Source organism: Stegodyphus dumicola, chromosome 12 (genome assembly GCF_044657685.1).
Source record: "Stegodyphus dumicola isolate Sdum_Otavi_A_Nest chromosome 12, ASM4465768v1".
Classification (NCBI taxonomy): Eukaryota; Metazoa; Arthropoda; class Arachnida; order Araneae; family Eresidae; genus Stegodyphus; species Stegodyphus dumicola.
In genome coordinates this window covers 46589405-46613475 of record NC_140779.1, presented here as the reverse complement: position 1 = coordinate 46613475, position 24071 = coordinate 46589405, and the positions used below count along the sequence as shown (strand labels likewise).

At 32.8% G+C, this 24071-nt stretch overlaps 1 protein-coding gene across 3 annotated transcripts in view; it reads left to right on the top strand.

Annotated features, from left to right (window-relative positions):
- Window positions 1-1399: 1399 nt before the first annotated feature.
- The window catches only part of LOC118196180 (glutamyl aminopeptidase-like), a 105468-nt gene continuing 82796 nt past the window's right edge, over window positions 1400-24071 (top strand). Inside the window, exons 1-5 of one of the 3 annotated variants that reach the window (XM_035367594.2) lie at window positions 1400-1678; window positions 2276-2906; window positions 6883-7156; window positions 11252-11372; window positions 14917-15071. In XM_035367594.2, the coding sequence (XP_035223485.2) occupies window positions 1630-1678; window positions 2276-2906; window positions 6883-7156; window positions 11252-11372; window positions 14917-15071 (1230 nt within the window). In that variant the 5' untranslated portion in view covers window positions 1400-1629. The remainder of the gene's footprint in view (window positions 1679-2275; window positions 2907-6882; window positions 7157-11251; window positions 11373-14916; window positions 15072-24071) is intronic. The other 2 variants (XM_035367595.2, XM_035367596.2) reach the window with 2 other exon arrangements.

The following is a 24071-nucleotide window of genomic DNA, read 5'->3' as shown; positions in this document are numbered from 1 at the left end:
TGTTTGCTCGTATCGTCATCTATTAATACCAATGAGAAGTGCAGCAGTGCACGAGTTTCATAATCCCTTGAAAATGATAAATGAACTTGGGTTTTGATCCTGAATCTGCTGTGTGGTAGTTGAATATCATACCGCTCCGGCAAAAGAGGCGTTGTGCGGTAGATTCTGATATTAGTACTGCCTTGCAGTGCGGGCATTTGATTAGCTCACGAGATCGCTACATTGCAATTTATGCAAACTTACGATTTGCTACACCAATCTTAGATCCTCTATATCTCAATCAGAAATTGCTATATTTCATGATTTGACCGTTACAGCTGTATACCATAAACATAATATGCTAAGAGCAATTAAAATCCCCTTCGGCTAATTTCCCTTCAGCCAAGCATTACAAGTAATCTATAATATAGAATCAGACTTAAGCCCTGGAGTACATCAGCTTTGATACTGCCATATGTAGAAGAAGATTTTTCTATATTTAACGATAAATGGTCCTATTTTCAATAGAAAATTTTCAAAGATGTTATGATGAATGCAGTTTCTTAATTAAAATTCATTTTTATTAATTTTTGAATAAGCATCTTACCGATTATTTTCATCAATAATTAATATTTTCATCAAGTCGAATATAAAGTGTACGACAAAAATGCAAAGGAGCTAGAGTCGGACCCATGCACCATGGCGTCACACCAAAAATTTCTCCCGTGCAGGTATTGAAATAAATGGCTCTTGAGGTGATACAAGGCACTACTGAGCAATAGACGAAAAGTTTTGGTGGTGTAAATCTTCATTACCTGTTTGTATTTCGAGCTGCGCGCATTAACCGAATGTGGAGTTCTCCGACATGCATTTTATCCATTCAGCTTCATAAAGATACGGAGTAGCTGGTCAGAGAAGATATTCGAGAGCCGTTCTTTGGAAGATATCCCTTTTATTAATTGCTAGATTTCAGTCCATAAGTAAAATGCATGCCTCCGAGTTTCATGTTTGTGTAGAGAAACATACCACTCGAAATGAAATGCGATTTATGTCAGCAGAGCGCTTTTATACACATTTATATTTCTGAATGAAAAGTGCCTGCCTTTACACTTTTGAATCGTACTGTAAAGAGCTCCCAAATTTCGTACTTACAGTGTTCGGCAACAGGCAAATCATTAAATTAGTCCTGTCAAATAACCCAAGAAATTTTCCTGGATCACGCTTTTTATTGATACTAATTAATTTGTCTGGTGAAATGACTTCAAATTTTAAGACCTTCTTTCATACACTTTTTCGGTTCTCTAAAGAAATTTATGGGGCGAATTTTGACATAACAATTTTTTTATCGCAAATGAAAAATAATTACTACTCTCTAAATTTATAATAATAATAATGTTTTTACGAACAAAAAATATAGTGGTGGCGCTTCATGCTGCTGGCCGCCGATGATCGAGGAAAATGTAAACATGAAAGAATTTGAAAGCAGACGATCTGTCTGAAACGAAACATGTTTTTGAAAACTGTTATTTTCCTTGTTTGAAATTCATAAAACTTAAAGCTAAGCAACAAAAAATGCGTATAAATTTCAAACTCACTTCCGCCTTTTGTATCTCTTTCATGAAAGCAAATTTTTGAGACGAAATATTGACAATGATGAACGAACCCGAAGTTGACGATGTAGCTTTCTTAACTGGTGAGGGTGAGAGATAAATGTAGACTTTTATTATTTATGAAATTATATGTTTGATTTGCGGTATAGTATTTTATTTTTCCTTTCCATATTTTAAATTTTTTACTAGGAGACTGAATTTTGTGTTTTCATGATTCAGTGATTTCAAAAATCTAAAATCATAATAAATCATTAAGTGTACGAAAACATTAAACTTATATTGTTTCATTGTACTTCATTTACAAATTTACAAAACTGATGAAGCTTCTTGAATTTTTGTTATTTATTTCTGAAGTAATATTGTATTAGTGATACTGAAATTTAAAAATTACCTAATTTTGTAAAATGTCTGTAAAATTTGATAATTTTTTCACTTTAAATGTACATTTAAGTAATTTGCTAAGTTTGATTCAAGTATTATTTTCATGCATAGAGAATTACTATCTAACTATTTTCATATGAAAAACAATAAATTCTTTATTATCTTATTTTTGTGAATGAGGTGCGAAAAAGTAATGAGGAATAACTTTATAGTATTTTTTTATATATCCTTATATTTTTAATGCTTGTATCATTTTCTTTCTATACCACATATGTTTTACTCACCGTATGTGTTTAAATATTTAGGTGAAAATGCAAAGAAACAAGTTCTGTATACAGATAATTCAGGCCCTGACAAGATTCGAAGAGTAGTATGTTCAAAGCAGCAAGCCTTTTGTGTTACTGCAATCGTGCTTTCTTCTTTACTTCTAATTGCTATGGTTGCATCATTTGCAAGGCCTATTCCAAGGTGTCCAGTTGTGACTGTTCTGCCAGATTTTGGACACACAACTCCGGCCTCCACGAAACAAGTGCCAAAAGCGAAAACTGGGGAAATATTTCCATGGCATGATATTCGCCTGCCTCCTTTCATAATGCCTGTACACTATAGCTTGTTTATGCATCCTAACCTTGAAACGTTCGAAAATTCTGGAAGTGTGAATATAACATTTCAGGTCACAATGCAGACAAATTTTATTGTTTTACATTCAAAAGAATTAAATTTATCACGCACCGCAATTCTTGAAGGTGATGAAAAAGGGATACCTATAACTCAGCGACTAGAGTATCCGAAACATGAACAGTTATATATTGAAGTTGATGGAACTTTAAAACCATACAGAGAGTATACATTATGGATTGATTTCAGAAAGCATCTTGAAGAAAAGTTGGAAGGATTTTATATAAGTTCTTATAAATCATCAGGTGGTCAGAAAAGGTTTGAACATAATTCCTTTTAGTAATTAAGTTCACAAAATATGGCTATTAAATAATAATATGCAGTTAATTAATCAAGATACTTAGTGATAGAGATGACTGCTATACAGTAGAACATTGATTATCCAAGATAACTGAAATTATAACCACCTTGGTTAATCAAAAATGCAGTTAACCAAATGCAAATTTTTAATTAGAAAGATTTTTTTAGAAATTATTTGTGTAAAATTATAATAAGTGCACAAGTACAAAAAATTATAGTAAGTACAATTATTAAAATTTAACAAATTTTTGTTAGTAGATAAAATGGATTTTCTTCAGTTAAAAAATCATCCATTTATTTAGTAACAGAAAGTTGTAGGAAACTGAAATACATAAACTCCATAAAATTTTACATAAAATGCAATGATACTTTTCCTTTAGGTGGGTACCAAAATGACTGGTCGGTTTTTATTTTTGTTACAGTAATTTCACACTAATAAATTGAAACATGCGGAACAAAAAATAACACTGAAAAAAGAAAAAAAAAAAAAAAAAAAAAAAAAGATTAATTTACACTGCAGGCATGAAATTGTAAATTTCATTTACAATTGCTGAAAATAAATTTGTTATAGCACATACATGCCACCCCATAAATTCAATAAAGTAAGATTCTAAGTGGTTTCATGCAGCTCTACATGGATGTTTATTATGCCATTTTGCAGATCTCCACAATTGCTGTATTGTCTGGGTGTGGCATCCGGTTTTGAGGTCCACAAAATTATGTGAATGATTGATAGTAGCATGTTCAAATTTGGAATTTTTAAGTTCTTCAGTTTTGCATCCTTTCCAACAGTCAGAAAATATGGTAACACCATCAGCTGTATGTTCCTCTGTCATGGCCTCCAAAGTGGTTGCTATTCAATCTGGGGCTGCAATAAAGGAACATTCTTTAGTTTCACAATATAACCTACCGAAACCAGCTGGGGTGAAAAAATGCACCCCTCTGTTGGCTCTTCCAATTTTTCATTTTTCTGTAACAACAAGGTATTTGCAAAAACTTCTTTCGGAACTACTCTGATATGCGCCCTCAAGTCACCAAATTTCTCGCCAAACATTTTTGGCGAGAAACTTCACGCAGCCATATTACTATCTACATTTTTTGTCTACATTTCGAACTTTAAGCCTAAAATGTCTCCAAAACGCGGTTTTCGCACATGCAAAAACTACGTTTTGAACACACGATTTAAGCTAAAAATCTGAAACAGAAACAAAAAATTTAGATAGCAAAAACGTAAAGTTTCTAACCAAAAATATTTGATAAGAATCCATGTACACAGCGACATGTTTTAACTTAAAAAAACATCTACGAATGGCACTTAAAAAAACATCTACGAATGAACAAATCTACAAATTATGCATACCTCACTTTAATAAATTAATATAACAACAATAAATTTCAAAGAATACCATGTACACAGCCTTCTGTTTCAAATTTAAAAAACATCTACGAATTGCACAATTTAGACGGTATGCACTAATCAACAAAATAACTAAAATAAATTTCAAACAATTCAAAAAAGCAACAATAACGACAGAAATTCATACTAAAAAAACAATTAACATAACATTCTACAAAATAAGAACAAGAATAAAAAAAAATGCACTTACCATTAATGCTTTTTCGAACATCAGAAATACCAATTTCATGCCGCCACGTAATCTCTATCGTATTTATGCGACAGCCAGACGCACTATCCAGAAAATTCATACTATAGTTCACAAATAAATGAATTAACAAATAATCACAAATCCCTACTTCTATTACGCACAGCCACTAAAAATAATCTCCCATACCTTCTTTCCACACCTCTAAATACCCATTGCCCATCAACAGGATGGCCATGACGATATTTCCTTATGCCAAACTTCAATTCAACAACTTTCACCATTAAATCTTTCCCCCTTAGCTTCTCAGACACAAAGCATGACGAGAACCAACGAACTCCAGCGAAAGATTTTTCAATGTCAACAGGGTTGCCATACAACACGCAATCGCGCCAAAAACCAGCCAGAACACATATCGCCACATTTGGTGAAATTAGGGCGTATATCAGACATGTCATGAAGGGTGTACCCTTCTTTCATATAGTTGTCCATTCAACAGTCATGTCATGGTTTATTTGAAACTGAAGTTCACAAAATTAAACAAATGTTAATCTTGACATTGTAAGCGTATAAATCGTAAAGCAGTGATATAAAGAATACTCAATCTGTTGTCCAGGTGGTTTGTGTCCTCGTTCCTTTTTTTCCTTGGCACGATCGTAGACCACATAGCTATGTTGGGATGAATGACTCATGCATAACCTCATCAAATAAACATTTCAACATCATCTTTCTTTATGAAAAATTCTATTCTTTTGGGAAAATCGGATGCTTGCCTCTTCGTCTTGCCAGGTTGTGAGGCAATTGCCAGATTGTGCAGTCTATCTAATCAAAAAAAAAAAAAAAAGTTAGAAAGGAACTGTAAAGTTAAGAAGTTAGTAAAAAAGAAGCTATTTTAAAAAATGCATTGTTATAGGGTTGCTATAAATGTTGAACTATTTAAAGGTTGTTACTAACAGGTTCAAGATAATTAACTTAGTTGTAACTGTTCTATTTTAAAAAAAGTTTTTTTTTTTTTTTTTTTTTTTTTTTTTTAAATGTGATGCTTTATTAAAAGTTTAGTTGTAGTCCATCAGGTCAAATAGTATGGCACCCAGTTAATGGAATTGTATCAATATAATATTTTGTCATCTTTATTTCAGCATTTTATCAGATGTAATTTTATTTTTATTTTTTTAAGTCTTTTACCATCTTTTGTGATAAACCTATAATAGTATAGCTGCTGCACAATCATGCCAGTTTCTTGGTCAACAAAAAGTCCATAAAAGCATCAGTATGTTGTTTTCAATTTTGAAAAGCTTTGCTCAAGGTTTCAGAACCTTCATGGTTAATTTTTATATTATACTTTACCATTTCATCATTATGCACATGCCAGTCTCATCACTGCTATTTTTGTTGTTCTATGGATCTAAGGTGCAAATGACTTCTTCGTCACCCAAAACTTGAACACCTGATTCACTGTTTTTATGTATATCCATTCTCCAAAATGTTATCTGTGAGCAATGTCTTTACATATTTTCATGCTTTGAAATATGTCTATCAATTCATAGTCAGTTGCTGTATGGCTGTTAGTGTTGCTTTCATCTTTTCTATTTCTTTCAAAAATTTTATTGCAAGCTTGGAAGATTGCCTTTTTCTACCACAGAGTCACAGGCTGGAGCACATAAATCGCATCTTTTATCATTGCATTTAAATGCTTTGCTAATATTGTTTTCAGTGTTTAGAATCTAAGAAATGAGTTTTCCCTTCCACACTTTACCATTGCTTTATAGCTTCTATTGCACGTTGATCCATTGACTATGTGATAGAAAAAAATCTGTTATTTTGCCTGTAATAGCACCTCTTATCGTGATATCATTGACCATTTTCCATTTTCAATAATCAGTTTTTTTATTTTTTTAAAACTAGATTTAATTAATTTGAATGTTATTTCACATGGAAGGAATTCTGGAATGATTAATGCAGGTTCTGCTGTCTATTGAAAATGTTAATCGTGAGTTAACTTCATATTTTTCAAAATTTTTGTTAGAATTTATAATAATACATGTAGTATTCCTGCATAAGAAATATTTCAACTGATGTCTTAGTCTACTTATACAGAATTAATAGTTTTTCTTGTTTAGTATATTTGACTGTCTTTTGGAATGCTATTCAAAATTCTTGTTAGAATTAGTTGTAATAAAAAATAAGCTGAATGATAACAGATAAAGAGGATGTAGATATTTTTTTATGTACTTAGTACTTAATATACTTATGTTGACTTAGTTTTGTAGCAGAATTATTGCTAATTTAAATTATATACATACACATATATTATCCTTAATTTTTTTCAGGTATCTTGCAACTACTCATTTTGAACCAACAGCTGCTCGATCAGCATTCCCTTGTTTTGATGAACCTGCTATGAAGGCTACATTTCAACTTACAATTGTACATGATGAAGATCATAATGCATATTTTAATTCAGAAGTCTCTCAGACTGCTCCATATGGAAATGGGCTATCGATAACAGTTTTTGATAAAACTTTAAGAATGAGCACATACTTGGTTGCTTTTGTTGTATGTGACTTTAAACCACGACAAACTACCAATCCTGATGGCATTAATGTAAGTGTTAATAAATTTTAGTTGATTTTCAATAAATTGCTAATTATTGAAACTATCTCCCTTGAACTGTAATTTTATTTTATTATTTTTAAAAATTTCCTTTTAAAACTGTGCATATCTGAATATTACTGTTTGCTGTTTAAATTTTATTGTTTTACTGTCATTACTGTTTTTTTTTTTTTTTTTGTTAAACAGTTTTCATAAAAGTATTAGCATTATTTCTGCTGTGCTTGTAATTGCTGTTATAATACAATAGTATTCAGTTAATTATTATAAATGTTTAAATGGCCATGAACATTAGTATTTAGAATGTACTATATTTTAGCTTGCTGTAATAAATCAGCATGTGCTTTTCGGTTATCTGCAACTTACAAGTGAACTGCCTCCAAGAAAGGGTCAAAATTTTCAAAAAGCAGGATATAATCACCATGAAATACAGCACCTTAAACCTGTACAGCACTGTTTTTTCAAGCACCTGCATTCAGAGGTCTGACAAATGTAACTGAACACAACAAAAAGAAACTTCATGGAATTTTATGTCGTCTCAGATTACAGGTCACGCACAAGATATTCTTCTTAGCTCTCACCTTTTAGGATATGTTTAAATTGATGACAAGGAGTGACAGCATGGCTTTTCATAGTCAGGTTATATTTTACTTTGTTTTCATATCCATGTAGTATGGAGAAACAGTAATCCTTACTTCTGGCATCCATTCAAACAATAAATGCTGTTTTCTGATTATCTGCCCAATTCCTAAGGAATTCATCAATCAGTGTGCATTATGTTGCTAAAATAAATAACCTGTGACATCATAAAAATACATTTATGGGGCAACTCAGCTATGCAAAAGAGTGCTGCAGAGGAGCAATGGTCATTAATTTTTTTTTTTTTTTTTTTTTTTTTTTTTACATTTTATGTGTTTTTGTTGCAATGAGTGTTCCCCCCAGTCAGGAATTGTAATGAGATCGTGGAATTTGCCACCTGACGAAAAAGATATCTTTAATGCCAATTCTTCAGAAATATGATAATTTGTCCAACAATAGAGGGAAAGCAAAATTTGTGTGCCAATATTGAATTTCTTAAAATTCTCTGATTGTATTTCAGATAGTATAGATCACCATGGGGAAAAATAGCATGTGCAGTTCTCTGATATTTTTTAAATGAAAACAGATTGCTGTGTACATTGAGAGAACAATAGTGTTTATAGTGAAAAGTCATTCTGTGATGCCAAGTTCCTTCAATTCTGTCATGTTTTTTAAGCTTATATAGCACTGTGTACATGAGGAAAAGAGGGAGGAAAAAAGGTAAATGTTTTATTATGGATGTTTCTTGTGTTTTATGTGATGGTGGTGGGGGTTAATAAGTTCTGAATTTGTCTACATTATACAGTCAAAAGTCTTTAATCCAGACTCGTAGGGACTTCGGCGATTCCGGATTATCGATTTTTCTGCATTATAGATCATCAGTTTAAATCTGGTAAGATGGCATGCAGAAATTATAAAATTAAAAATATGAAACCATAATTTATACAATAATGAGTAATTATGATCTAAAGGGTATCAAAATTAACAAAAAAAGAAGCTTAATATTTATTTGTTTACTTTATTAAACATTTCTTTCAACGCGCGCATGCGTAAAGCATACATTACGCATAGCCGAAATTAGAAAATTGCAACCAGAAAACTATTTGATTTGTATTCGTGATATTTATAATGACGAGGAATTTGATTTAAATAATATCAAAGACGGAGTACATCGAGATAAAATACTACATTTAGTAAGGAATTATAAGCCGAATAAAATAAAAAATCTGCCCTGAAGATAACGATAGTGTTGACAGATCAACTTCCAGTTCATTGCGTGCCGCGACGTCCCCCCCCCCCCCGCGCAGAGCAGCGTGAAATTGATAAACAGATTTCGGAACGGTTAGATAAACAAAGGATATGTCTTTATCCATTTTTTGTAGCAATTCCACTTTTTGTTTGATGGACATCGAAACATACTTTCGTTTTGTAGATCCTTTGGGAGCTCCAGCATCGGAAATTCTATTTGACATAATCGAAAGTTCAAGCTTACTTTTATAAAATTGCTCTTACAGTCTGCAAAAAATAATAAGCCAGATCCAATTGGAAGATTAAGGAACAACGCAATCATCAACATTAACTGAAATAGATAATTAGATAATTTTAGCTTATACCGTCCCTTATACATTTAACGCGCACGCGAAAATGTATTCTGCCCTTGCGCAGACGCATATGCGCAGTCGTGAAGGTCTTGCGCGGCACGCATAAATGCCTATGCGCATGCGCAGAAAGATTTTAGCTTTGAGGTCCGGATTATGGGTGTCCGAATTAACGACTTTTGACTGTAGTGTCTTTTTTTTTTAATGTTTTCGAATAATAATCTGTCACTCTTTTCATCACTTAACATTCTAAATAATGGAACTGTGAAAATGAAAGTACAATAAAATAATAAATAGTTGAATTTCAAAACAGGAATAACAGATTTCAAGTATTTATCAAACAGTTTTAAAGAACAATATGAAATTTTGATTATTTCCATGTTAAAATGGCTGTCACGAATGTTTCAGCTACATTTGTCAACATTTAAAATTAATTTTGCAAAAACTTTAAAATGCCATGGAAACTGTAATAAAAAAAGAGAAAACCTTCAGTCACATAATACATATAATATTTAATGTGGGTAGTGCCAATGCTATTCCTGATGTGCAATATCTGATTTTTTTAAGGGAAAACAAATCACTGTGTACATAAGAAGTAGTACCACTTTTTCTCACATTGCATATTGCTGCCACATAAATATTTATTGGCAAAGATTATCAATGTAGGAAAAGTAAACTATGAAAAATGCAACTAAAAATACGAATCTGAATTGCTGAATCAAGATGATATATTAAACATTGTACATTCTGTATTATATGATACATTATGGTTATTCTTCCCATATATACAACAATTTAATTTTGCTTTAAAAAAATCAGAGAGTTGAACAAATTAGGAACTATGCACAGCTTTGACAGTACGCACACTAAACATTATATAATAGTTATAGTTATTACAAGTTTACTGTAAATACTAGTTCTACAAGTTTGCAAATACTGGCAATTAATATTTTGATTTTGCTGACTGACCAAGTATCTGCCTTAACAAGGAAGGACCAAATGTAGTTATATTTAATGTCAAAATAGGTATTTTCTGAATATCTGTACCCAAACTAAAAAGTACAAACTCGGTGACAACATTGGAGAGAATTGTTTAAATGAGTATCTTTACAAATTACAAAGATGCATGCAGTGCTGTCTGTTTTTTAATATTCTTCTTTTTCCAAACAATACATGCATACTTCAGTTTCTTTTGCTAAAAATATCAGAGGATACACAAACCGGACATTGCACTTCATCTCGGCACCAAAATCCAAAAATGAGAAGAATAAAAAGTAAAAAAGAGTCGCTTGATGCCTTTAAGCAAGCCACATTACGCTGTATGTGTGCAGAAATCTAAGTCCAAGATCTTACTAAAAGCAATGAAAACTGCTATATGCAGTCCACCGCTATGCTAAAACCCTGAAATAGGAATGGTCATAATCTGCCTGCTGTCCACATTGAAGAAAGTATCCAGAGAAGGGGAAAGCCATCTGGGGGAAGATGCTAAGCTGGATTACCACATAAATACTTTTTGGCAACATGGTGCATTGCTTTACTAATACTTTTTTTGCTGTTTTTTTGGCAAGAGTTCATATAGTCAGAAAGTACTTCAAAACATTTTAATACAACAACTGAATAAGTTATTCTTTCTGTTATTGCTGTTGTGAAGGGAGAAAGTCTGTATTTTGTATTTATCATTTTTAATAATTTGTATTTCCTGTTTTCAATCATTATTATAAATTTTGATTTTCATCATCACATGTTTAACCATTAATATGTGGAGAAATTAAACTAAGAATGCCAAGAATAGTAAGTGAAGCTTATGATATAATATATTTTCATTTTTGTAAAAATTGTCAATTTAAAAAATAAATGATATCTTATTGTTTCTTATTAAATTGTTTTTGATAGTTATGTTATTCTATATTAGGTTCGTGTGTTAGTTCCACCTGAACAATATGAACAAGCAGAATTTGCCCTTGAAACAGCTGCTAATGTTCTCCATTTTTATCAGATGTTTTTCAATGTTAGTTATCCTCTGCCCAAATTAGGTAAGAGGTTTTATTTTGATTTATCTAAACAAATCAAAAGGCATTTTTATAATATTAAATTTTGCACATAATGAATGGAAGTAAAGTTTCATTATTTTATTTATTATTCATAGTGTACTTTATGTAACTAGTCATTAGATCTTAGTCAAGCTCACGAAAATCTAGTTCAATGCAAAAACATTTCCAAAGTGCTGATATTTTTAATGGTAAATTGAACTGCACCTTAGCAGTGCTGTAAATTTTCATCTCTAAAAATCTTTAGCAGTACTTTTAGTAGGATCTGTCATTTATATATAAGTTCAAAAGTTGTGTATCTGATGACATAATTCTTTTTTCTACAAAAGTTGCATATCTGATGACATAATTCTTTTTTTGTATCATGGCTTGTGTCCTTTCTTTTTCTGTGCTTTCATAAAAGTTCCAAGAAATATTTCTTAATACAGTATGCTTATTCCGATATATTAGAATATGCTTCAAAAGAAGTTTTTCATTTTAATTGCATGGATTTAATTGTAGGTTAATATTTGTAGGTTGAAAGGACAGCTATATCCCGTAAGGAAAAGGGGGCATGTCTTTCCTCCCCTCTTTTCATACCTCAGGAGGCAGGATGAGCTGTCAGACTTAAGATTTACCTTTTTAAAGAACAAGTGTGCACCATTATTCCTGCATTTCTCTTCTTTTGAGGGATAATTCCTTTAGAAACAAAACCACTTGCACATACAGTAGAACCTCTGTTACCTGAGCCTCTATTTACCTGAGCCTCTGTTACCTTAGTCAGCAGTGAATTAAAAAAAATCATGGCCAATTGTAAATGGTGATTAAAGGACATTAGAATATTAGAAAGGTTTTTTTGTTTGTTTGTTTATTACATGCTTTGCCCTTAGGCACTGCATGGAAAGGGAGGGATGCCCCATGGAGGTCTTTTTAAACCAAACTGGCTCGTATCCACATTACACATGGTGAAAACCATGAAAATGTCCATGCGGCCAGCCTGTTCGCCGAGTCTTGAACGGTGAACCGAACTACCAGTGTTCAGCGGCTTTTATCGCTTGGCCGCTGGGTGGCTATTAGAAAGGTTACTGTGTAAAAATTAGAAACATTCTCAAATTCTGTAATCATCAAGTGATTTTTTAACTTTGTTTAATGGTTTTTCTATTATGTATTACAGTCAAAGATGTAGTTTACGAATGTTACAGATAAACGTATAATTAACTGGCACTGAATTTGTTGTCATATTTCTGGAATGTATAAATGTAGAAAACAGTGAACCAAGTTTTTAAGTTCTGAGTAATCAAGAAATCATTCATGCCCTAGATTTCAGAAAGCAATTAAATTTTTTATGCTGACAAAACAGAAAATCTGAAAATTAGTCATGCTGAAATCTTGGTTTTGGTTCATTTGATTATGGCAAAGCAGACAGAGGTTATCTGCCTATACAAAAGATGCCTTCATAGAGGACTTGTTAAGAAAACTAGTTTGTATTCATGGGGGGAGGACTATGAAGACTCCCGAGCAGCCATTTTGTTCTCCAGGATTTGAATCAGGATCAAATTACCACTGTTAAGTCATTTTGTCAATTATGAGTGCTAAATTCTTGAGAAAATTTCAGTATTTATTCTAGTGTTTCTTCTATGGATTTTTTCTTGATCAGAATCTGACCTGATTGTGCAATGGCTGTTACAGTACAAAAAATCAAAAATCTGGACGTCCAACATTGATTGAATATCTAGACCTCCAGACTCCCAGCTGGGAAAATAATAATAATATAAAAAATATCCCATCTCTTAATAATAGAGAATATAACACTTAGCAAAAGGAAACAGGTGTGCTGTAAATATAATTTTTTTGTAACTCAGATTCTTATGTATTGCTTTCAGACACTTCCTGGTTAAGGAGTTGCACAGTGAGCAATGACAGTACATTAATTGATGTTGACTAGGATTACAGTTTCAACCCTTGAGTAATTTTAAGGGAATAGCATTTTTCTGTCTGACCCCCAACAATAAATGAAGCCTCAATACTTCAGTCTCTCCATGTTATTTTAGATTTAAAGTAATGATCCCATATCTGGAATTACCAAAGTACCGACAATTCCAGATCTAGGACTTCATACTGTAGTATTAGCTATCGCGAAACATGAAACTATTCACAAAATTTTATTATGTTTCCATTCTTAGTACTGTAGTATGAGCTGTCACAAAAAGGCTGGCTAACAGACTTTAAAAATAATAATAATGTCTCATGCATTTAAAGAAAACTTTAAAGAAACATGAAACTATTCACAAAATGTTATTATGTTTCCATTCTTAGTACTGTAGTACGAGCTGTCACAAAAAGGCTGGCTAACAGACTTTAAAAATAATAATAATGTCTCATGCATTTAAAGAAAATTGATACCATTTCACAATTTACATAAATCTTCATAGAATTATTAAGTTTCCATTTTTTTTCATAAAAACTTTTGTTGCAAATTAAAAAAAAAAGTCTTGTGTGTATTATTTTAGTTGAAGGAAACTCATAATAAAAGCAGTTGCTAAAATGTTAATAATAGTATATGTATATTTAGTTTTAGAACTGCAAACAAACTATTTCAGAAAACTTTGTTAATAGAAAAATTAGCATGATTTAAAATATGGTCTCTACTACCGTGTTTTTTATTATTGGAAGCAGTTATAATCCTATGTACCTTAGGTAACCGAGTTCTACTATACAGACTTCTATTGCAAACAGCAAGTGATCTTTCAAAAAGATAGTAGTACTAAATGCAGAAGACAGGGTTTCTATTCCAGTATCTTAAGTTCTTTAAAAGTAACCAAACACTAGCCCAAGACAGTTATTTATTAAAATTGCTGTTGTGTAGAATATGATTTTAGAAAAGGTTTTATTATACCTGAATTAGCCAAGAAGCATAAAATGTTTTTTTAAGAAAATGCAAAAATAAAAATCTAGAACTTTGAAAAACTATAATACAAATTTTTTATTGTATAGGATATTATTGCTATTTCTTAAGTCAGGCTTTATTACTGATTTTTCCCATATGAGTTTGTAATTTAAGTGAGCAGTCAGTTGTGTTTTGTTAAATGATTTATGCTGCAATTGCATGCTCTGTATTACATCGCTATTGAAAAATTGTTTAAAAATAATGAAGCCAAATCTATGTTAATAATAAATGCAATTGCTGATAAAAAAAAAGAAAAAGAAAGAAATCTAGAAAGTATCATATGTTTTTAAGATCAATCATAAATTGAAGATTTTTGTCCTCTTAATAAACCTATAGATGGAGAGTTAAGCAGTCAAGGGACTAAAAAATTTTAAGCACTAGTTTGCTGCCCATATTAGCTTTAAACTTAGCAACTAAGTAAATAATAATTGCCTTAACAAATATTACAATTAATTCTTAACAGTGAGTTTGGCAAACTAAAAATATTTTAAGAACCACCTTTACAGAAACAGGGATAACTGGCCGAGTCCTATCATTAGGTTAAGTTATATAGTTTTGTGTTTCTCTTTGTGCACTGTCTAATAATATATTTATTTTAAACAGATATGATAGCCATTCCTGATTTTGGTCCTGGGGCCATGGAAAATTGGGGTCTTGTTACTTTTCGTATGACAACTATTTTGTATAACCCTTCAGAAACATCAAGTGAAAGTCAAGAACATGTGGCTACTGTTATAGCTCATGAATTGGCTCATCAGGTTTGTAATATATTAATTTAAGCGTGTAATATAGTACAAAGTCTAAAATCTAGAATCCCGTATCCAGAATGATCTGGACCTGATGTAAGAAGCTGTAAAAAAATTCTCTGCCCTTCCTTTATAGAGTCTAGTAATGGGAAATATAATACTTAGCAATAGCAAAGCAAGTGTGACCTAGATGTGATTTTCCTCCCAAGATTCCTATATGTCACTTTCAAACACCTACTGGCTAGAGAAGTGCATCATGACAATACATTGACTGATATTGCATTGCTCTTGGCCATGGTCACACTTTTGATCTTTGAGTGGTAATGGGGTGTTTAGCATTTTTCTATCTGACCTCAGCAATAACTGAAACCCTAATATTGCCATGTCTGCATGTCATTTTAACTAGATTAGAATTGATGATCTAATATCTGGAAATTTCAGAAATCTGGAATCAACGAAGTCCCAATATTCTGGATCTTAGACTTTGTACTGTAATTCATTTTACCACTCTTTAAGTAACAATAGAAATTACCTGTCACGATCACAGTTTACACAGATGAAAAAAAAAAAAATCGAATAAAACAAGTAGGAAATGTTTACATTATACAAGTGGGAAAAATACTCCATATTTTCTTTATGGGCTTGGATGTTGATGTAAAAAAAAAGAACTCTCCATGTGAGTCATGTACTTATTCCAGCAATATAAAATTGGGAGTAATTTATATTCTCATTTAACATAATGATAAAATCTTAACATTCATGTTAAAGAATCATGTTTAATGAAAAAGCCACTTAGTTACTGTACTTACAAAAAATAAGACCCCTTAAATATAATACCTCCCTTATGTTTAAGGATAAATTTTAAGAAATAAAAATACAGATGAATGTTTGATGAGAGCATGATTACGATGAGCATTCATTTGCTCCTGATTAGAATGAAAGGTAAACTACCTAATACAGTATTTTACCTGTTTGCTTCCAGGCATACTAATAACAAGTGTAGGAATATAAAGGCCAAATATTCAAATGTAGCCTTTTAAAATGTAGCCTCAAATGTAGCCTTTTTAAATTTTTTCATGATAAATATAAATGAAGCAGTACAAAAATATAAGGAAATTTCACTGAATTACATAAGCACCATTTTATGGTTTGCCTTTTTGTCATCTCTCTAGCAGCCAAAAAATTCCTTTTTACTTCCTTTTATGAAGTAAGGTAATCACGAAAAAATTTAGATGATCAGATTTCAGGGAAACATCCATTTTGATAATTTTTTTGCATCACATCAGTACATGCAGACAGAATAAAGGACTCTTTATTCCAAAATGGTTTGTAAAATGGATTTTTCTTGGGACATCTGTATGTATGTACATATGTATCTCGCGTAACTGAAAAACAATTAGCCATAGAATGTTGAAATTTTGTATATGGGATTTCTAGTTGTGTACCTCCATTTTTAATTGCAGTCGACAGTGTCAAAAGCATATAGCATATATAAACAAGATATAACTTTTAATGTGATTTCCCAGATTTTATTTGAGAAAGTCGTAGATGTTGACAAGATGTTTGACTCCCATATGACAAAAATTGACTGGGATATTTCATTTCAAAATTTGCAATTTTTGGTATCCTTTTCCAACTTGCCTTGAGGGATTGGTTAATTAAGTTAGAATAATTTGAGGACATAAGTTTAAATGAAGTGTAGCAAAAAATGTGTATAATTTAATAAGCCATACAAGGAAGTCATGTGGTGTCCACATTTTATTTATAAAATAAATTGTTAGATTTATTTGTAAAGAAGTTATCAAGGTTCTGTTTAGTCTCAAAAGAACTTAACTCAAGGCTTTTCACAAAATATTGAAGTCAGATGAAGAGATGAAAATCCAAAGGAGCAAGGTTGGGTGACTATGGAAGGCTGTGATGCAAAATTTTAGACTAGCGATATTCAGTAAGTTTCTGTCTGACATGCATAGAAATGTGGGGCCAAGCACTATTGTGATGGAAAACAACACCTCAACAATTGGTCAGTTCTGGGCATTTTAATTCAATTTTTGCTTTTTTTAAGGCTGCCATTTTAAAACAGCATTTTCCTGAATATATTGTCTGATTTGGTGGTAGCAGTTCATAGTATGCAATTTGTAGTCCTATCATACACAAAGCATTTACATTTTGCGGATGCAGTGCCCACCTGGATTTTAATAAAGAAGATCCTGTTGTTTGACTTCTGAATTAAAGAAGATCCTTTTGGCTTACCCCATGGTCTTTTTCTTGTAGCACTTTATAGTAACCACTTCTGAACTCCGGTAATAAGCCATTTCAGAAAAGAACTTTTTAATTTCTTTTTGACAACGAATCATATACTGAAACTCAAGCAAGCACATTCTGCTGAATTAAGATATAGGGTACACATATATCGCAGCAGCTTGCTGTGATCCAATGATTCAGTGATATCCACTAATTTATCCAGTGGTCTTCCTCCAGTGAAGAATATCCAATGATCTTCAATTGATCATGTATTGTACTGCTTGGAATATTTAGTCTGTCTGATAGTTCTTGAACTGTATAATGTAGATTTTTAGCAGTAACTAAAACTTTTACTAAGTCCTTGTATGCAGAGGATGGCTATCTAGAACAGGCATTATCTTTGAGGCTGAAATTTCAACCCTTGCTTTTCTCAAACCATGTGTCTTTAGGAACAGCATTTTGTCCATATATAGCCGAAATTTTATAAGCAGTCTGACTATAAAAGTTTTTTTTTGAATATAAAAGTGTAGAAATGCATTTTTTAGTTCTCCATTCTTAGTACTTCACTGAAATAAAAATTTTAAAATTATTATTATTAGCAAATAAATGTATATATAAATATTCTTCACTTTTCCCTCCCCCATTTGACTCTGTATTTGTTCTCCCATGCATAGTGAATAATAGTTCAATTCCTGTCAGTGCCCTCAAATGGTTACAGAAGTTCTAATTTTATTTTAATTCTTAATATTTTTACCTCCCATCATCTATATATATGATATGGTAAGGGAGGTAATATTTTCCATCCAAAAGTTCAGTAGGGAGTTTTCAGTGAATAGTTGGGAATTAAGATTCCAATAATATGTTTTTATTCTTGTTATAATGATATATATACAGGGTGTTTCATAGATCATGGGACAAACTTGGAGGGGTGGTGGAGCATACTAAAACATGAATTTTTTTATAGGAATGTAGGGTCTAAAGTGACGGGTTAAGGCAGGAACGCAAAAAAATGACTCGGGAGGAAAATGTGTTTATGTACAAAATCAACGAAAAGTTCTTCATTGTAGCAATACAGTATTCACAATAAATGTTCAAAATTGCAACCACCAGCAGTAATACATGCTTGGTAATGTCACAGAAGGGATTGACGAAGATTTTGAAAAATGACAGGCATTTCGCACATGCTTGCAACTGCAATGGATAGTCATACAGCGAGGTCCTTCAGTGAGTCAACGGGAGTTTCGTAAATGATGCTCTTCAGATGGCCCAATAAAAAAAAATCCAAGCTGGATAAATCTGGAGAATAGGGTGGCCATCGAATGGGTTTGCCACAGTCAATCCATCGGCCTGGAAATGTCCTATCGAAGTAATTGCGGACCCGCACAAGGTTATGGGCTGGTGCACCATCATGCTGGAAGCACATGCGATCACGAACGAGAGCCGGAACCTCTGGTAGCACCTCTTGTAAACAAATATGATAACATAAGCTATTGGTACGTGCAGGTAAGAGGTATGGGCCTATGAGATAGTTGTTAACAATACCTGCCCACACATTCACGGAGAATCGGGTTTGGAATGCATGTGGACGTGGGCCGTGTGGATTATGAGTTGCCCACACATGCATGTTGTGGCTATTGAAGATGCCGTCCTGTGAGAAAGTTGCCTCGTCCGTAAATAGCACATCCGATGGGAAATCCGCCTGTGCCTCACACTGCTGCAAGAAACAATGACAGAAATGAACTTGAAGAGGGTAATCTGTCTTTTGCAAGGCTTGGACTCTCTGCAAATGGTATGGGCGCAAACCATTTTCATGCAATACTCTCCAAACTGTGGAATGACTCAGACGACATGCAATAGCTCTTGTACTTGTCTGAGGTGATTCATGCACAATGTTCAAGATGGATTCTTCAATGTGAGGTTGTCATGCACTTCTTCTTCCACGCCTAGTGTCAGAGGTGTCTTCAAATGACCCGTTTTCACACAGAGACCGATGCAACCTCTCAAACATTGTGTGCTTCGGCATACGCCTGTTCAGAAACCGTTCCTGGTACAATCGTAGCACTGCTCTGCCGTTCCCATTAGCAGCACCATACATGAGATGCATGTCAGCATTTTTCCTGTGCGTAAACTCACCCATTCAAGCTCGACATCAGAACTGCAAATGATCCTCTGATGCATCGGATCGTGGTTTGTCCGGTTCACTATCGCCTCTACCGCTGCATTGCCAGCCAATCACAGCTGTAGTTTCTATTACTGTTAGTGTTCCCTTTTTTGAACATTTATTGTGAATACTGTATTGCTGTAAAGAAGCACTTTGCGTTGAATTTTGTACATAAACACATTTTCCTCTTGTGTTGTTTTTTTGCGTTCCTGCCTTAAACCGTTACTTTAGACCCTACATTCCTATACAAAAAATGCATGTTTTAGTACATTCCACCACCCCTCCAAGCTTATCCCATGATCTATGAAACACCCTGTATGTGGGATGATTTTTTTAGCCATGATAACTTACATGGAACTTTCAAAAATTTATATTTTCCATATTTAAGCTTTCTACATTCATATAAAGAGTTGATTAGGTTTTAAATAAAACAGGACAACTGGAAATGTTACTTTACATGAGGCTCATAATAGTTTGAAATAATTAACCAAACCCAATACTTTACTTAGATCCCAATGCAGATTTAATGAGAATTGGCGTTAAAATATAATTCAAAACTTTCCAATTTTAGTATTTAAGACATTTGCTAAAATATATTAGACATACTAGATTTTGGCTAAAATTGATAAACTTTTCTGAAAGCTCTAAATAGACTTTCATATTCAAAATCTCCCAAATTTGGTATTTAAAATATGTATATGATTGAGAACAACATATTACATTTATAAGCCTTAAATGTATTCTTGGAATTATGCTAAATGTGACAAGAATAGAGGTCTTGTTATGAAGTAACTAATTGTATTAGCCTCAATCCTTAATTTTATGTCCCTTTCACTTTTATATGGAATCACTTTCCAAATAAAAAGATTCTGCCACCAAATGTTGTCAGTATTTATTATATTTAAAGAAATAATGTAACAAATGTGAATTATAAAAAATGTGGGGCAACAATTAGCGTTTCAGTTCTAAAGACATGTTGATTTTGAAGATTTTGTGATGTTGTTGTTGAATTTTATGTATCATAAGTGTGAAGAAAGTGACAATTAATAAATACAGCTAAAATGTCAAAAAGCAAAAAGTTTGGTCATCTTAATTAGAAAGCTGAACACTGAATCATAAACTGAGAAAAGATTGCAAAAGAAATTTATTATTACACTTAACTCTTGGGAATTCTAAAGGTACAATGCTGTAAATTGTTTCTTAATTTACTCATTTGTGAATCCGAAACATTATATGACCATAGGATATACCATGAATGGTGCTATATTCATAAAGCAGAGCACGAGAACTCCTGTACATGAGCAAGTACTGTTATCGTTATCAGTTATATGGGTAAATGAAATTGTAAAAAATGAGTATTTTTTATAATTAACATTAAGTCGTAAAGATTATAAACAAATTAGAGCTAAATCGCAGAATAGGCTGCATCAGTCGATGCTGTGTTTACTTCTCTTATGCTTGGACATGCCTTTTTATGATATAATATTGGTTACACCTCTTCTTAAAAACAAGTTATAAGTATGCTATAGCTTTGTATTTAAAGAAAACTTAAATTATATTTTAACTGAGTTGAAATGTTAGGTTTATAATGTTCTGCGCAAGATTTTTTTAATTATAAATCTACTTTTGTGTGTTGTGTGATAGTGTTGGCATTTATTAATGCGACGAGTTATCTGTCACAAATGTATTATTAAGATACCAAACGATTGAAAATGATCATTACCAAACAATTGAAAATATTGAATGCATGATTTAAAAATTATAACCGTAACTTCTGAAAATACAGAAAGGAATTCTTTTGCTTGAAGAATGTTTTGATTATTGATGAGCGTGTTTAATTCGGTGCTTACTGCAGAATGGATGAGTATCTGAATCTGGATTTTTTTTTATCAGTTGAAGCGAAGAGGTAAAAAAAAGCGTTATTAAGTGGTGTATGGAGAAAAGTTTGATTACAATATCGTAAAAGTGCCCGATTTGTGAAACTGATATGAAACTAGTAGAGCAAGAGAACTGTATAGACATTTTTGAGTGGATGTGTAGAGTTACTGGAGGCAAATTAAGCATCGAATTTCAAGGTCTGTTCGAAAGAACTCGTGGTTTGCAAAGAGTAAATTGAGCATGTGTGATGTTTTGCGAATTACCTATATGTGGTTGGCGTAAGTGCGGGAATGATGGAATATGAACGGAATTACGTATTGCTAAAAATACGGTGACAGATTAGGAAAGTTTTTGTAGGGAAGTATGCATGGAGTTATGCTTGAAGGAGAATGTGATGTTAGGTGAGGAAGGCATGATTGTGGAAATTGACGAAAGTAAGTTTGGCAAGCAAAAGTATAATAGAGGGAAAAGAGTCAAAGAAAGATGGGTTTTTGGTTTGGTTGATAGAGGGACGGATAAATGCGTGTTTAGAGTTGTTGAAAACAGAGGTGCTGAAACGTTGTTGTAAATCATTAAAGAGAATGAATGTTGTACCAGGATCGACTGTTACAACTCGAATCAATGGAGTTGGTTACTCACGAGTTTCTGCAATTCTCTGATTTTTTTAATTGAAAGCAAATTTCTGAGTATATAAGCAATGCAGAGTTTATTCAATGTCTGATTTTTTTAAGTGAAAATAAATCGACGTGTACATGGGCAAAGCCAATATAGTGCACAATGCCGAGGTTGTGTGTGATGCCGAGTTTGTGCAATTCTCTGATGTTTTTTAAATGAAAATTGATCGATGTGTACAGGAGCAAAGCCAGTGTGGTGCGCAATGCCGAGGTTGTGCGCGATGACAAGTTTGTGCAATTCTGTAATGTATTTTTAAGTGGAAACAGACTGATGTGTACATGGGCAAAACCAATGTGGTCCGCAGTGCCGAGGTTGTTCGCGATGCCAAGTTTGTGCAATTCTCTGATGTTTTTTAAATGAAAATAGATCGATATGTACATGAGCAAAGCCAATGTGGTGCGCAATGACGAGTTTGTGCAATTCTGTGATGTATTTTTAAGTGAAAACAGATCGATGTGCGCATGGGAAAAGCCAATGTGGTGCGCAATTGCGAATTTGTGTAATTCTTTGATGTTTATTTTAAGTGAAAATAGATCGATGTGTACATGGAAAAAGCCAATGTTGTATGCAATGCCAAGGTTGTGTGCGATGCCGAGTTTGTGCAATTCTCTGATGTTCTTTAAGTGAAAATAGATCGATGTGTACATGGGCAAAGCCAATATGGTGCGCAATGCCGAGGTTGGGCGCGGTGACAAGTTTGTGCAATTCTCTGATGTATTTTAAAGTGAAAATAGATCAATGTGCACACGGGTGCCATTGTGGTGCACAATGCCGAGGTTGTGCAATTCTCTGGTGTTTTTTTTTTAAACGAGAATAGATCGATGTGCACATGGGCAAAGCCAGTGTGGTTTGCAATGCTGAGTTTGTGCAATTCTCTGATTTTTTTAAAAGTGAAAATAGTGAATGTGTACATGGGCAAAGTCAATGTGGTGTGCAATGCCGAGTTTGAGCAATTCTCTGATTGTTTTAAGTGAAAATAGATGGATGTGCACATGGACACCTAGTTTGTGGAATTCTTAGATGTTTTTCGAGCGAATACTGATCGTGGTGTACAAGGGAAAACGAGGTTGTGTGTGGTGCCGAGCAGTAACGTAACTTTATTTATGTGCAATATTTAACCCTTTGACGCGCCTTGAAACCACCAATTTTCGAATTTTTTTCTCCTCTTCCTTCTGAAATTTTTGAGTGAAAATCAATTGATTACTGATCTCTTACCTCTAAATAACACAAAATGACTACATAATCATACATGTTTTAGGTCTTAGTACTTCAAATCGGATGCCTTTTCAAATTCATTTTCAATGAGACAAAATAACTTTCTTTTATTAATATAAACAACTTTAAATTTCAAAAGTTATTCATCACACATCATGATTTCTATCATAAACAATAAAAAATAGCAATAATTAAACTGCATATAGAAAAAAAAACCCTCTATATGTATGGCATTTGCTTTGTGGTTTCAAGGCGCGACCACTGCCCCACTAGAGCATTGTATCGCGATGCTCTAGAGGCTCGGTGGTTGCGCCTTGAAACCACTGCTCTTCACAATGGCGTTTGCTTGCTTCTCAAATAGAAATGTTTATTTTTACCTGGATATAGGTAAGGGGTTTTGAAATCACAGAGTTATTTTATTACAATCAAAAGTCGTTAATCCGGACTCATTGGGACTTCGGTGATTCCGGATTATCGATTTTTCCGGATTATAGGTCATCAGTTTAAATGTCGTAAGATGGCAGGCAGAAATTCTAAAATTAAAAATATGAAACCGTAATTTATGAAATAAAGAACAATTATGATCTAAAGAGTATCAAAATTTACAAAAAAAGCTTAATATTTATTTGTTTACTTTATTAAACATTTCTTTCAATGTAAGTTGTTTAAGTTGCTTCGTTTTATGTCATAATACTTTCTCTTTAATTCTATAAACAGACATAATTTCTTGTTCAGTTACAAAGTTTCGCTGTTCAAGTCCCGTAATTGCTGTGCCGAGAATACCGACTAACTTGTCAATCAAAATTTTTTCGTTTTCACTAACCTCTCTGTCACATTCTTCA